General features: G+C 39.7%; 1 protein-coding gene across 1 annotated transcript in view; it reads right to left on the reverse strand.

Moving 5' to 3' along the window:
* DNAH6 (dynein axonemal heavy chain 6) overlaps positions 1–15834 on the reverse strand; it is a 299547-nt gene that overhangs the window by 8836 nt on the left and 274877 nt on the right. The window contains exons 70-73 of the mRNA XM_082357203.1: positions 15236–15357; positions 6821–6950; positions 3999–4126; positions 405–590 (exon numbers count right to left, since the gene is read on the reverse strand). Coding sequence (XP_082213329.1) covers positions 405–590; positions 3999–4126; positions 6821–6950; positions 15236–15357 — 566 coding nt within the window. The remainder of the gene's footprint in view (positions 1–404; positions 591–3998; positions 4127–6820; positions 6951–15235; positions 15358–15834) is intronic.

Below are 15834 nucleotides of genomic sequence, written 5' to 3' on the forward strand. Positions count from 1 at the left end.
CTGCCTGCCCTGTCCCCCTTCCTCATCCACCAGGCTGACCATAAACCCAGAACCTGGTTATTACAGAAGTTCTAGAAGTGGGAGAGGACAGCAAGGTCACACCTGACCGTTTGGACCCATGTCAGATTGGTTCTGTACCTCATGGTGAGGTCTCATGAACTAGATCTGAAACTCCAAGGATGGCCTGGAATTAAAATGGACTGTGGGGATAAGGGCCTAGGGCAAACTATACTATAATCTGCATAAGACTTTCAAACTGATGCTATTCTGGAAGTTTCTGTTTCTTCGGGTTCAGATGATCCCTCGGTAATTGTCAATATTTCGGTTAGCGAGGGCTTCCTAAAAACTTTAGGGCCAACCGTGTCATTAAATTCATCAGACCCCAAAGAAGTGAATTTTCTTACATCCACAAATGCAGTCCTCAGAATAAGGTCTTTGACCCACGATCCTAGTGGCTTCAGGGATGGGTAGGCTGTGTTGGACCACAGAGAGGGAACCTGGTTGTTGAGGAAACTGTTATACACTTTTTCCATTTCTTCAGACATCACCACCAATCCAGCAATGGCTTTGTTGAGCGTATCTAGAGAGGTCTGAAAGAATAAAAAGGGGTTGGTACCCTTCACAGCTGTAATTATCAGGTGGGAATGAAACTTGTTCATGGTAGCAGGTGTTGCCTTACGCTTAAGGGCCTGCTTGCTGGGTTCCATCCTCTCTGTAGACTATGTGCTGGATCAGACCCTCCAATCTTTCATGCATTTTTTTACATGTGACCAGAGGGGTGTAAGACCTGGTAGTGGAGGTGGTTCAGGCATAATATCAGGATCCAGTGAAGTGAAGAAGGGAAGGTGGAGAGATGGCCCCCATCATCCAGCTCTCGTCCAGGCCAAAGGAAGAATGGGCCTGATGGTTAGTGATTTGGGAACCATGGACAGGGGGATGAGGACGTGGGAAGTACCTCTAACTCTGCCCAGGGGGAGCCTGCGGCCCCAGGAGTTATAGCAGAAAGGGGAGATTCTTAGATGAAACCAATCTTTCAGCTGATTCCAGAGAGCCTCCTTATACTGGAAACACTTTTTAAAGGTATGTCCCTTATCCTCCCCTCATCTCAACAAAAGACAGAGGCCGGCAGTAGTCCTGGGAGATGCTGGACCGACAGCAGCCATGGGAAGTACAGGGTAATATCCGCCACCTGGCTAAAGGTAAAAGCAGGCCATATAGATTTGTATGGCTCTCATGGGTTCCAGTTTGTGACAACTACTGCCATACGTGGGGAAAATATTACAGGAAGATGTTAGAGACCAAATTTATGTTGATTAAAAAACGAAGTCCTAGGGCCACATGCAGATAGTTCTAGAGACAAGTGACATGTGACAAAACAGGTCTAGTCATCCTTCCATTCCTTCACGGAGTTATTCCCCTCCTCCCAACTCCTTTCACAAGAGGCAGTGATAGAAAAGAGGAGTTTTAAGTAGATATGCCCTTAGGATCTGAGGAACCATTTGCAGCAGAGCTCAGGAAAAAGGCCCTCAGCCAGAGCCAAAACAACACTCCATCTTAGACACCAAAAATGGAAAAAGGTAGCAGAGGACTTATCTAAGATTCATGGAGAACACTTAAGTCAGAGAGCTGGAGGCGCCAGGCTGCTAGTGCCTTCCAAATCAGCATAGACAGAGGTCACATTGCAGTCAGTTCTGTCAGAGGAGGCAGCTAGCATGTAGTCATATTCAGTGGGAAGAGCGCACGTCAGAATGTTCTCCCTTATGGCTAGCGTCCTCGTCTCTCCCAGGACTTGCCCTGTCGCACAGTTCTGTAACCGTCTGGAGGAGAGTGAGCTCACCAAGATGACAGCCCGAGGCCCCGGATGCTCCTGCCCTCCCTTGGCCTTTCTTATCACTACCACAGTGAGACCTTGCTGTTTGCTGGGTGAGGTGAAAGTGAGGCTGGGACAGAGCCAGGGCAAGGCAGGACAGGGCAGGGGTCAGGATGAGGGAGATCTCTGGTGCAGGCCCGGCATACAGTGGTGGCCACCACCCCTCCATCCAATGGGAGTGTTTGGCTATGACTCCTGATTGCCTTGCAGGCTGCTTCTCCCAGGGCTCCTCTCTCTTCTACTTTTTTTTAGGTGAATACTTCCATTAGTGGTGGACACTATTGTTTGACCAGAAGAAGTGACCACTTTGTTCCTGAGAGCCACATTCGTTCACTTGCATGTTCAAATATTCATGGAAGATTTAGGACGTGTCAGGCACTGGGGAAGCAAAGATGACTTATATACTTGTCTCCTTCTCTTCAAGTTCATTGTCTACTGGGGGAGCCATACTCATGGAGGAGTAATTACAAAACAAGGTGGTACATTGTACACAAATACAGTGATGGACACAGACACCTCAAGTGATGGAGCCCTGAGGAAGGGCCCCTGTCATCTGGTGGTGGAGGGAAGGGCTGGTGTTCCAGGAAGACTTTATGAGGAAGTGATGTTTGGACTTGTCCATCTTTAAGTGGGTGAAAGACCATACATAATGTGGAGAGGCCAGAGATGAGCAGCACCCATCTCCTCTTCCTCCTCTGAACAACAGTATACTCTTAGTTTTAGCTGGGCACAGAGCAATCCAATACAGATATTGGGACTACATTTCCCAGCCACCCTTGCAGCTGGGGTGTTGCCATGTGACCAAGCTTTGGTTATAGGGATATAAGAAAAAATGATGTATACAACTTCTGGGTTACATTTTTATGAGGAAGCTGCTCTCCCTCGGCTCTCTTTCCCCTGTCCCAGTGGCTGGCAAAAGGGGACAGTTGGAACAGCCACCTTAGTCCCAGAGATGGAAGCTACCTGTTGAGACTGGAAGACCCAGCCCTCCAGCTGAGATCCTTGGATGAGCTCACAAAGCAAGATTAACTACCTGTTCTAGACAGAGCTTTGTCTGGGCTCTTAACTGAGAGAGCGGTGCATTTCTATCCTGTTTTGGCCACTGTATTTGGGGATCTTTATCACAGCAGCTTCATCTATACCCTGATTCATTCAATGTAGAAGGTAATAAGCTCTGACCTGATTACCTGGCCTGCTGACACTGGTTTACCTAGCCAGATGCCATAGGCCCAAGGTGATGACATCACATATTCAGCTGACCCAGTGCCTCCCTAATCCACAAGCCTGGGTATTGCCAGACGACCAGAAACATGGAGACTTTGCTTTCCTAATAGGGAAGAGACGGTCTTTAAAAGATCTACCCTAGCTGCCCTTCCCAATCTTATCACTGAGCCTTGATTCTGTGCTAGGTATTTGGTTCCTTGCTTGGCAGTAGAACTTTTCCTGTTACTGCTCAATATTTGGTCTCTAATAGTTTCCCTTATTAAAGTTATGCACAGAGACAACAGGAAGTCCTGTAGCCAGCATTACAAAGTCAACACCATTCAGAAAGTATTCCTGAGCATAAGGCAAAGGTCTAAATAGTTGTTCTTAAATTTTAATTGCACTGACATCATCTGGGGGAGTTTATTTAAAATTCATATCCCCAGGAATTCCTCAAGGAATCCTAACTCCGTAGGTCTGAAGTGGAATCAGGGAATCTACATTTGAACCTGCAGCACAGTGGATCCTAATTTAGGTGTTTTGTGGCCTCTAATTTAAGAAACTCTGGTTGTCATAGTCTTCATAAAGACTATGATATTAAAAGCAAACTAGCCATCAGGAACAAGCACTGAATCTCTCTGAGTGCTTAGGTCCCTGGTCAAATTCCTAATGAGTCAATGGTAATTCTAAGGGTGCAAGTTAGGATAATGAAGGATTTGTAATGCCACATAGTCACTAGGCCATTATTAGAGATAGGGAACACAGACTAGAGGAGGGTGAATTCAGGTTTAGACAAGTTGGGCTTAAGGGCTGTTAGCATATCCAGATAGAAATGTTGAATGATGGGAATGGAAACCTCACATTGTTATACACTCTGCACAGAGCTTTGATACCCAATAGCAAGGATGGCAGTGAGCACGCGTACGTGTATTAGCCTCAGCAGATTGTTAAATCGGTCCACTTCTTGTCCAAGGACAGTGGTCAAGGAGTTAAGGCGTCCTTGAGGATCCTTGACAAAAAGGCTCTCAGAAGCGTTCTCCATCTCCAGAGTTTCTGAAACACACACGGCTGATTCATCAGATCAATTATTGTTGATTTCTCTCCTTATCACATTGCTACTGGAATGCACTTATCTTAACTTTTCTTAAAGCCAACTTCTCTTGTCCCTGGGGCCTAGGCTGAACGGGAGTCAGGCCGCTCGGACTTCAGTGGCAAGTGCTACCTGGTAGACAAGGGACATCCCTGAGACCAGAGGTACCAGGGGTCCTGAGTCGTCTCCTCTGCCTTGTGTGTATGCGACGTATGTAAGTCTTGCTCTTCCCTACACACCCGTGTTGCATCTAGGAGAGGAGGGGTTGGGGGCAGGACAACCCCCAAGAGAGGAGAGAGGCAGCATTTATCCCAGGTTACTGAGTGTTGTTCAAAGGGACTGACTGGATTATGAAATGGGCCCACGTTTCAAGCTGGATCGAAAATTGTGCTCTTCTTTTTCCCTACAATCCACCGAGTGGGGGCTCATATAAGCTCTAAAAAATGAAGGGACTGCATTTTCCTTACATAGATGAGTAAAGTGTGAGAAAACAAGTGGCTCTGAGATATGTACATCAATTTCCTCTTAACCACTCACATTTTGGCTGCTGTAGAAAAATCACACAGCAGTGTGGGTAAGTGCAAGCTCTTGGATCCACAGGGCTGCGGTTACATGCCCCCACTCTTCTCCTTTTGTCAATCCCCTCGGGCTATTCCGAACCTAAGTTCTCTTGTTAAGCCAGTTGCACCCCTGCCCCTCAGTCTCAGCAGATGGCATGGCTTATCATTTCACAGTAAAAGTACAAACTTTATGAAGCGTGGAGAGAAAAACCTCCTAGGTGTCAATGGAACTCTATGAAACAAGTATACTAACTTTCCATCCATCCATCCATCCATCCATCCATCCATCCATCCATCCATCCACCTTCATCCCTTTTTCCACCCAGTCCTCCATCTTATGTTTATTAAAAAATACTTCCTAAAATAACCCAGTTGCTTCAATATCAACATAACTCTCTACTCAAGAAGAGAGTCTTTTGAGGGGCTGCTTTAGGAGGAACATAACTGACTTCTGAGGTCACACAGGTCCTTTCTTTTCTGGGGGCCTTAATAGTATTGGCAAGACTTAGTCTGTGTTACTGTGATGTAATAAGAAATATGTATTTTGGTCTTTGTCCCCAGCTTCTGGCCAGAGCTCCTAAAACTGTTATAATTTCCTCATTGATAAGAGTGATAGGAGCATCATTTCTATAATTGTTGGGTTTTGACCCCAACTCCTGAAATAGCTCCTGAGTGATGAAGGTGAAAGGAGCATCTTTTGTTATTGATAACAAGCCCCTTTCAACCACACCTGAGTTTATGTTAATGAGATGACTCTTGGACCACCCCTAAAGATGAGGGGCTGGTTGTCAGGGGAAATAACCATGTGATTAGAGAGTTGGAACTTCTAGCTCTACTCTCTGACCTCCTGGTAGAGGGGAGGGGCTGGAGGTTAAGTTAATCACTAAAGGTCAGTGATTTAATCAATCATGCCTACATAATGAAACTTCCATAAAAACCTAACTGAAGGGGTTTGGAGAGCTTCTGGGTTGGTGAATGCACCATGTACCAGGAGGGACAAAATTCCTGCCCTCGGGACTCTTCTGGACCTTGCCTTATGTACTTCTTTATCTTGTTGTTTACCTTTATCCTTTATTATATCATATAAAGTAATCTGGTAAATGTAAATAACCGTTTCCCTGAGCTCTGTGAGTTGTTCTAGAAAATTACTGAACTCCAAAAGGGGGTTGTGGGAATCCTCGATTTACAGCTGGTTGGTCAGTAGTACAGGTCACAACCTGGGGACTCGTTGGCATCTGAAGTGGGGACAGTCTTGTGGGACTGAGCCCTTAAACTGTGGGGTCTGTGCCTACTCTGGATAAAGTTATAACTGAATTGTAGGACACCCAGCTGGTGTCCAGAGAGTTACTGCTTAATATAGGGGGAAACCCATACACTTGGTGCCAGAGTATTGTGAATAGAGACAGAAACACAGTTTACTTTTACAGTCATTAGTTTTTTTTTGTGCCTCATCTTTTTTTCCCCTATAATGACATTTCCAACCATGAACAATAGATTAAGACATCTAAATCTACAGTCACTCTAAGAAAAGTGTGAAAGTGGATCTCTGTGATCATTCAGGAAGATTCCCTAACTCACCAGAAAACAAAGTGAAATAATCTAGCCACTTCTCTTGTTGGAGAAAAAAAAAAAAAAAAAAGAAATGGATTCCAGAGCAGGGCTGTCCAATAGAATATTTTATGATGATGGAAATGTTCTCCATTTGCATTGTTCAGTATGGCAGCACTTAAAATGTGGCTAGTGCAACTGAGGAAATGAATTTTAAATTTAATTTAATTTAAAGTTTAAATAACCACATGTGACTAATGGCTACTGTCTCGGACAGTACAAGTCTAGAGATATTAGAAAACTCAGGAAAAAGTCTGGTTAAAGTTACATTGAGCTAGAAACCAACTTGTTCCTCATGCTTCTGGCAGTTAAGATGTCAAGGTGCTATAGGCTTCTCATCTATAAATGGAGAGCTCTACATCAGAAGAGCTCTCTATGTAAAGAAAAAATCTGCATAATAAGCAGATTTGGACACCTGCCTATCACTCAGCTTTCTGAGTTTATTCCTAAAAGTCCCATTGTACATGTATGCTAGGAATTACTTACTACCTGGAACTCTGGTCCGGACAGAAGCAACGAGTTCTTGGACAATCTCATCGTTGCTCTTTCCCTCTCCACCAGAAGATGACCTTGGCTGAACCTCAAGTATGGTGTTGATTAAAGTGTTGGTCTCTTTGTACTGTAATGGTGAGAAGAGACAGAACAGTGAAGAATCAAATTCTCAAAAAAATAATTTTGCAGCACACATAGTTTATTAGAGAAATAATGGCAGTGGCCAAAACCAAGGAAATTTTATTTTTTATATTGAAGATAGAGTTGGTAAAATGTGTTCATTGTAAATGATAGTGTTTAGTTCTCAAGTGTTATAGTTAAACATTTTTCGTTGAACAACAATGTGAATTTACTGAATGTCATTGAACTGTATACTTAAAATGGTTAAAATGATAAATTTCATGTTACATATGTTTTACCACAGTAAAAAATGGTTAAACAATTTTTGGCTAATTATTTAAAAGGCAGTTATGAAAGTGAGGAAGAAATAATGAGAATTCAGTTTTAGAACATAGTTTTATTTAAATAACATTTTCTCAAGGGAACCCTCCTATACTGTTGGTGGGAATGTAAGTTGGTGTAGCCACTATGGAAAACAGTGTGGAGGTTCCTGAGAAAACTCAAAAGAGAATTACCATATGATCCAGCAAACCCACTCCTGGGCATGTATCCAGACAAAACTATAATTCAAAAAGATACATGCACCCCTATGTTCATAGCAGCATTATTCACAAGAGCCAAGACACGAAAACAACCTAAATGTCCATTGACAAATGAATGGATAAAGAAGATGTGGTACATATATACAATGGAATACTACTCAGCCATAAAAAACACAAAATAATGCCATTTGCAGCAACATGGATGCAACTAGAGATTATCATACTAAGTGAAGTAAGTCAGAAAGAGAAAGACAAATACCATATGATATCACTTATATGTGGAATCTAAAATATGGCACAAATGAAACTATCTACAAAACAGAGACTCACAGACATAGAGAGCAGAGGGGGCGGGGGGTGAGGGAGGGAAGGACTGGGAGTTTGGGATTAGCAGATGTAAACTATTATATATAAGATGGATAAACATTGGATAAACAATGGATGGATAAACAAGGTCCTACTGTATAGTTCAGGGAACTAGATTCAATATCTTGTGATAAACCATAATGGGAAAGAATATTAAAAAAAAAGAATGTCTCTATGTGTATAACTGAGTCACTTTGCTGTACAGCAGAGATGGGCACAACATTGTAGATTAGCTATACTTCAATTAAAAAAATATTTTCTCAATTAGAAAAGTATTATGGGGAATCCCCTGGCGGTCCAGTGGTTAGGACTCCATGCTTTCACTGCCGAGGGCGTGGGTTCAATCCCTGGTTGGGGGACTAAGATCCTGCATGCCATGGGGTGCAGCCAAAAAAAAAAAAAAAAAAAAAAAATAGAGTTGTAGAATTTAGAAAAGTATTATAGCTTATTATTGAAAATTTAGAAAACACAGAAAAGTATAAAGAAAAATTATTAATGATCTTGCTTTTCAGAGATATTTATAACTTTAGTTTACCTCCCCCACCCCCTGGACATTTTCTGTATATATGTGCATATAGTTTTAAATATTGAGCCCATACAATTTATGTAGTATTTATTCTTTTTCAATTTCATGAACATTTTCTCACATCACTGAAAAATCTTCATGAGTCCTGTTTTAAGTGACTGATCCTCGGTGGTTTGAATGCACTATAATTAATATAGTTGTTTATTTACTTTTTGGATATTTCTATTATTTAGATTTTTTTAGAACTCTGTGAATAGAATATCTATATATGAATTTCATCCACTTTCATTTACATTCTTTAAATGAAATATTACCAAAGGCATATTTTTAAACTGTGTATTATTACATTGATTTCTAACACTGTATCAGTTTACACTCCCAACAATAGAGCATCAGAGGACATGTCTTTCTGTCTTTGTAAGAATTGCTATCATTGCTTAAAAAATCCTTTCCAATTTGATGGGCAAAATAGTTTTTCATTGGTTTGCACTTCTTTGAGGATTAGTAGAGTTAAACATTTAAAAAATAAGTTCATTGGCTATCTGTATTGTCTTTATAAATTATTTATATATTTTGTACATTTTTGATTTTTAGTGTTTATTACTATTGATTTATAGGAGATAATTCTATAATAAGGTAATTAACTATTTTCTATTTTTTTTCTTTGTGGTAAAATACACATAATATAAAATTTGCTATCTGCACTATTTTTAACTGTACAGTTCAGTGGTATTAAATACAATAATAATGTTGTCACCAACATTCATCTCCATAACTCTTTTCATCTTGGAAAACTGAAACTCTGTACCCATTAAACAATAACTCCTTATTTCCTTTTCTCGCCAGCCTCTAGCAACCACCATCCTACTTTCTGTCTCCAAAATTTTGTCTACTCTAAATACCTCATATAAATGTAATTATGCAGTATTTTTCTTTATGTGACTAGCTTATTTCACTCAGTGTCATGTCCTTAAGGTTCATCCATATTGTGCAGAAATTCCTTCCTTTTGAAGGCTGATAATATTCCATTGTATGTATACACCATTTTTTCCCTACCCATTCATCCACTGATGGACACTTGGGTTGCTTCCATGTTTTAGCTATTGTGAACAATGCTGCTATGAACATGGGTGTGCAAATATCTGTTTTTGTCCCTGATTTCAATTCTTTTGTGTATATACCCAGAAGTGGAATTGCTGGATTATATGGTAAATCTTTTTTTTTTTTTTTTAAGGAACTGCCATACTGTTTTCCACAGAGGCTGTACCATTTTACATTTCTCTTTGGAGGAATGTCTATTCAAGTCCTTTGCCCATTTTTGAATTGCGTTGTTTGTTATTTTGTTGTTGAGTTTTAGGAGTTCTCTGTATACTCTGGATATTAATCCCTTATCAGGTATATAATTTATGAATATTTTCTCCCGTTCTGTGGGTTGCCTTTCTCTCTGTTGAATTAAAATGAAAAAATTAAAATAAAAAAAACTTTCATGAAGTCCAATTTGTCTGTTTTTTTCTTTTGTTATTTCTGCCTTTGGTGTCATATCCAAGAAATCATTGCTAAATCCAATGTCATGAAGCTTTTTGTCCTATGTTTTCTTCTAAGAGTTTTATATTTTTAGTTCTTTTTTTTTTCTTTTAATTTTTTTAAATTGAAGTATAGTTGATTTACAATGTTGCATTAGTTTCAGGTGTATAGCAAAAGTGATCAGTTATACATATGTGTATTATTTTTCAGATTCTTTCCATTATAGGTTATTACAAGATATGGAATATGGTCCCCCATGCTATATAGTAGGTCCTTGTTGTTTATTTATTTTATATATAGCAGTATGTATCTGTTCATCTCTAACTCCTAATTTATCCCTCCCCACCTCTTTTCCCTTTAGTAAACATCAATTTGTTTCCTATAGTAACCAGACCAATACAATTAACTATATTATAGGCTTTATGCAGATCTCACCAGTTTTGCATGTACGCATGTTTGTGTGTGTGTGTTCTGTGAAATTTTATCATATCTATACTTTTCATCCCCCTTGACTTTTTATTTTTATTTTTTTAAACATCTTTATTGGAGTATAATTGCTTTACAATGGTGTGTTAGTTTCTGCTTTATAACAAAGTGAATCAGTTATACATATACATATGTTCCCATATATCTTCCCTCTTGCATCTCCCTCCCTCCCACCCTCCCTATCGCACCCCTCTAGGTGGTCACAAAGCACCGAGCTGATCTCCCTGTGCTATGCGGCTGCTTCCCACTAGCTATCTATTTCACATTTGGTAGTGTATATATGTCCATGCCACTCTCTCACTTTGTCCCAGCTTACCCTTCCCCCTCCCCGTGTCTTCAAGTCCATTCTTTACGTCTACATCTTTATTCCTGTCCTGCCCCTAGGTTCATCAGAACCTTTTTTTTTTTTTTAGATTCCATATATATGTGTTAATATACGGTATTTGTTTTTCTCTTTCTGACTTACTTCACTCTGTATGACAGTCTTTATGTCCATCCACTTCACTACAAATAACTCAATTTCGTTTCTTTTTATGGCTGAGTAATATTCCATTGTATATATGTGCCACATCTTCTTTATCCATTCATCTGTTGATGGACACTTAGGTTGCTTCCATGTCCTGGCTATTGTAAATAGAGCTGCAATGTACATTGGGGTACATGACTCTTTTTGAATGATGGTTTTCTCAGGGTAAATGCCCAGTAGTGGGATTGCTGGGTCATATGGTAGTTCTATTTTTAGTTTTTTAAGGAACTTCCATACTGTTTTCCATAGTGGCTGTATCAATTTACATTCCCACCAACAGTGCAAGAGTGTTGCCTTTTCTCCACACCCTCTCCAGCATTTATTGTTTCTAGATTTTTTGATGATGGCCATTCTGACTTGTGTGAGGTGATACCTCATTGTAGTTTTGATTTGCATTTCTCTAATGATTAGTGATGTTGAGCATCCTTTTATGTGTTTGTTGGCAATCTGTATATCTTCTTTGGAGAAATGTCTATTTAGGTCTTCTGCCCATTTTTGGATTGGGTTGTTTGTTTTTTTGATATTGAGCTGCATGAGTTGCTTGTATATTTTGGAGATTAATTCTTTGTCAGTTGCTTCATTTGCACATATTTTATACCATTCTGAGGGTTGGCTTTTCATCTTGTTTATGGTTTCCTTTGCTGTGCAAAAGCTTTTAAGTTTCATTAGGTCCCATTTGTTTATTTTTGTTTTTATTTCCATTTCTTTAGGAGGTGGGTCAAAAAGGATCTTGCTGTGATGTATGTCATAGAGTGTTCTGCCTATGTTTTCCTCTAAGAGTTTTATAATGTCTGGCCTTACATTTAGGTCTTTAAGCCATTTTGAGTTTATTTTTCTGTTTGGTGTTTTAGTTCTTACATTAAGGTCTTTGATCCATTTTGAGTTAATTTTTGTATATGGTGTTAGGTAAGGGTCCAACTTCATTCCTTTGCATGTGGATGTCCAGTTTCCCAAGTACTGTGTGTGGAAAAGACTGTCCTTTCCCCATTGAATGGTCTTGACACCCTTGTGAAAAATCATTTGACCATATATGTGAGGGTTTATTTCTGGACTTTCTATTCTACTTCATTGGTCTATATGTCTGTCTTTATGCAGTATAAGTGTTTTGATTACGTTAGTTTTATTGATTTTAAATTTTATCCCATCGTAGTTGGAGAAGATAATTTGTATGATATTTATCTTTTTAAAACTATTGATACTTGATTTGTGGTCTAAAATATGGTCTATTCTGGAAAGTGTCCCATGTGTGGACAGTTAACTTTTCCTGTGTTTGTTTTTGTTGTTTGTTTGTTTCAAAGATGTTTTGCTTTGTCATTTGTCTTTTAATTTTTTAATGACCTTTTGGATATACTCACATGTTCTGGCTCTTTCTAATGTGATTTATTTTTCAATTGCTTTTTATGCTTAGAAATTCCTTTTCCAAGGTCAGTTAAATATTCTCAATTGTTCTAGTTTTTTTTTTTTTTATTCAGAAACATGGTATCTTCTTATATATATTTGTTGGAACCTCTTAGAGGTTTTCTTTATACCAGTCACAACACTCGATATCCACTTACCTGAGAAAAGAGTTCAGAACCTGGGATTACAGATCTTGATTGTACAAATTATATTTTACATAATAGATCTTCTTTCAAACATTACTTTTGACATATTCATTAGGTCCTAAACACATATGCGACATTATTTACTTAATGTTATAGTTAAATAGTTTGGTTTCCTTGTTCAGTGCCATTTGTTTAATATTATGACTTTTCCATTTTAGTTCTTGACTTCTTGGTTAGACAAAAGTCTTGAAACATTTAGTGCAGCCAGGCTCAATTTTCTTTACTAGTCTCTAGTATGCATCTATGTAAGTATAGTTTGCTGGTCTGAAGAAGGAATCATTTGTATCCTTTGCATTAAATCTCTGTTGATGGCAAGAGGCAGAATTGTCTAACTTAAACCAGCTAAAGCAAAGAGAAGGGATCTGTTGGCACATATAGCTGGGAAGAAGAGGACACAAGTCACGTGGGTTTCAGGCATGGATGGATCTAGCACTCTCTCTCTTGTGCATATTTGGTTGTTTCTCTCATTCTTTCCTATGGCAGATGACCTTCTTCCATTTGGTAGGAAGAAGGGGTAGGGGGGTCAGGGATGAGGACACAGAATGCTGCAGATATGCAGCATTGTAGCCAGTGATTCCAGAGGAAAGACATTTTCCTCCCTCCTCCATCCTAGGATCTATATATCCTACAAAGAAATCTCATGCACCTAGTGTGGGCCATGTCTCTGCTCCTTGGACCAATTCCAGGGGCTAGGTGATGTTGTGCTGCCTTTGGCCAGGCCTGAGTTACATGCCCACCTCTGTGAGGGTAGAGAGTGGTTGGAAGTTTTACCAGAATCTAATGGAATGAGGAAGGGGGAATTTTCCCAAAGGAAAGAGGTGGGAGTAGGGGATGTACTGTACCAGAAAAATGAAGGAAGGGAGGCTGGGAAGAAAAACATAACTTGGGGCTCCTACATGCCTACTGTCTCATTCTCAGTCATTCTGAACCAATGAAAACACAAAAAACTATATTCCCAGGTATATACTGCCAAGAGTGTTACCCCACCCGAAAGTCCTGTGCTTCTCATGGGATGCAGTGAGCCTACCATTTCCACATTCCTCTCTCCCTTCTCTCACCTCCACACCCACCCACTCCAGAACAAACAGTCAGATGATTGAATATTAACACTAGGTTTGGCCACCTCTTTTTCCTCCTGAAAGTAGAATCAGGAAAAATAAGATATTCCAACTCTTCACTGAATAGCAAAGCAATTTTTAGGGCAGAGAACATGACATAGGTCACGTCATGTTCTCTGAGAACATGATCATTGAGAATTTCCACTGTTGTTTTGCATGAATTCTTTGATATCTAGGCAGAACTTACCCTCTAATTTGTCTCTAACTTGTAGGGGCCAAATTTAAGTTGAAAAGAAAGGTGATTCCCTTCAGCTTCGTGAGCCAACCTAGTCTCCAACCTTTAGAGTATTCCAGGGCTCCAGGGACATACCTCTTTTCATGGTTTGGTTCACCTAAAGATGCCAGACTATGACAGATAATAAAACTGGAAGGGTATGTAATGGCCCGGTCATGGGGGAGCCTTGATTGCCATGCTGAGGAGCTTGGACTACCCTTAGGTAATGGTGTGGCATCAGAGGGTCTTGGGGGAGTAAAATTGTCCAGTTTGCTCTTTGGACCTACTGCTGTGGTCTGGTACTGTCACCTTGATGAACTGTACTTTTATTTTTTAATTTAATTTAATTTTTAAATTATTTTTAAAAATTGAGATATAGTTGATGTACAATATTACATAAGTTACAGGTGTAAAACAGAGTGATTCACAATTTTTAAAGTTATACTCCATTTATAGTTATTATAAAACGTTGGCTCTATTCCCTGTTGTACAATATATCCTTGTAGCTTATTTATTTTATATGTAGTAGCTTATACCTCTTAATTCCCTATCCCTGTTTTGCCCCTCCCCCCTTCCCTCTTTCCACTGGTAACCACTAGTTGATTCTCTATATCTGTGAGTCTGTTCCTGTTATGTTTTTTGTTGTATTCACCAGTTTGTTGTATTTTCTATTTTTATTTTTTTATTATTTTGGTCATGCCATGTGGCTTGTGGGATCTTAGCTCCCTGACCAGGGATTGAACCCAGGCCCTTGGCAGTGAAAGTGCAGAGTCCTAACCACTGGACTGCTGGGGAATTCCTGTTGTATTTTTTAGATTCCACATATAAGTTATGTCATACAGTATTTGTCTTTCTCTGTCTGACTTATTTCACTTAGCATAATGCTCTCCAAGTCCATCCATGTTGTTGCAATGGCAAAATTGATAAACTGTGCTTTTAAAGAACAGTGCTTTAATTTCTCTGCCTTGGATATTTGCTATTGTACTTTTATAACCTACTCATCTTGGGGGGGGGTCCATAAATCTTTGTGAAATATGTTACAAATATGCCCAGCATGGAGGGAGAAGTGCAAAAGAAAAAGGACTGTCTGGATTATCATCCAAATCCCCATGTTGCAGGAGACTAGCAGGTAGATTATGGACTAAGCAGAGGCTGGAAGGTGAGGGGGTGGCCGGTGACAAGAAGATGCATGACAATCTTAGGATTCCGTGAAGGATCCAGAGGGAACAGGCTAAACTGGAACCAGATGTTGAAGTCAAGGTGAAACATTTATTTTATTTTTTTATTTAAGAAGATTATAATTTACAGAACCAGTGAGGTGATTATTGATGTTTCAGGTTTATATACACAATATGAATATGTCTTTTAAGTTGAAAGGCCACATACCTGGAAAACTAGGTTGGCATTTTCATGCATTCCAAATATTTCTGGGTCATCTATCAAAGGCAGGTTTTCAATGTAGTCTTTAAACTCTTGTAGGCTGTCAGCCAAGGGTGCAAAATAGATACCTGTTATTGAAAACACAGAAGGCAATATGTCTCAAATAGACGAGCTTTGAGTACTGCCAGGTTTGATGCTTCTCTGTCTGTTCAGATGGTGGCTATAATCAGCAGCCTCACAGAGAAACAGGGATGGTTTTTCCTCGCCTTCATCCCTGTGTCTAGTTTCTTTACCTTTTCTTGAGGCCTTTACATCTAATCAGTGTCCTAACCTTTCAGGGTGTAAACATGCAGAACATTTCAAGGTTCTGAGAACCCAGGGATGTGCTACTGAGAGGTGTGTTCCGAATTTACAGTACTTTGAAAACACACTTAGACAGAATACAACCCATTTTAGAGCAGAAATAATTCAAAATGGTTATTCATACAATAGATCTTTGTACTCTTACAACCAAAGCCGTTTTGAAGGTGGTCAAGCATGAGGATGGGAGAGTGTGGGGTCTGGGTTGTGAGGACTGGACACAGACAGCTCCTGGATGGAAAACT

Source organism: Balaenoptera borealis (genome assembly GCF_965194805.1).
Source record: "Balaenoptera borealis genome assembly, chromosome: 15".
Taxonomy (NCBI): domain Eukaryota; kingdom Metazoa; phylum Chordata; class Mammalia; order Artiodactyla; family Balaenopteridae; genus Balaenoptera; species Balaenoptera borealis.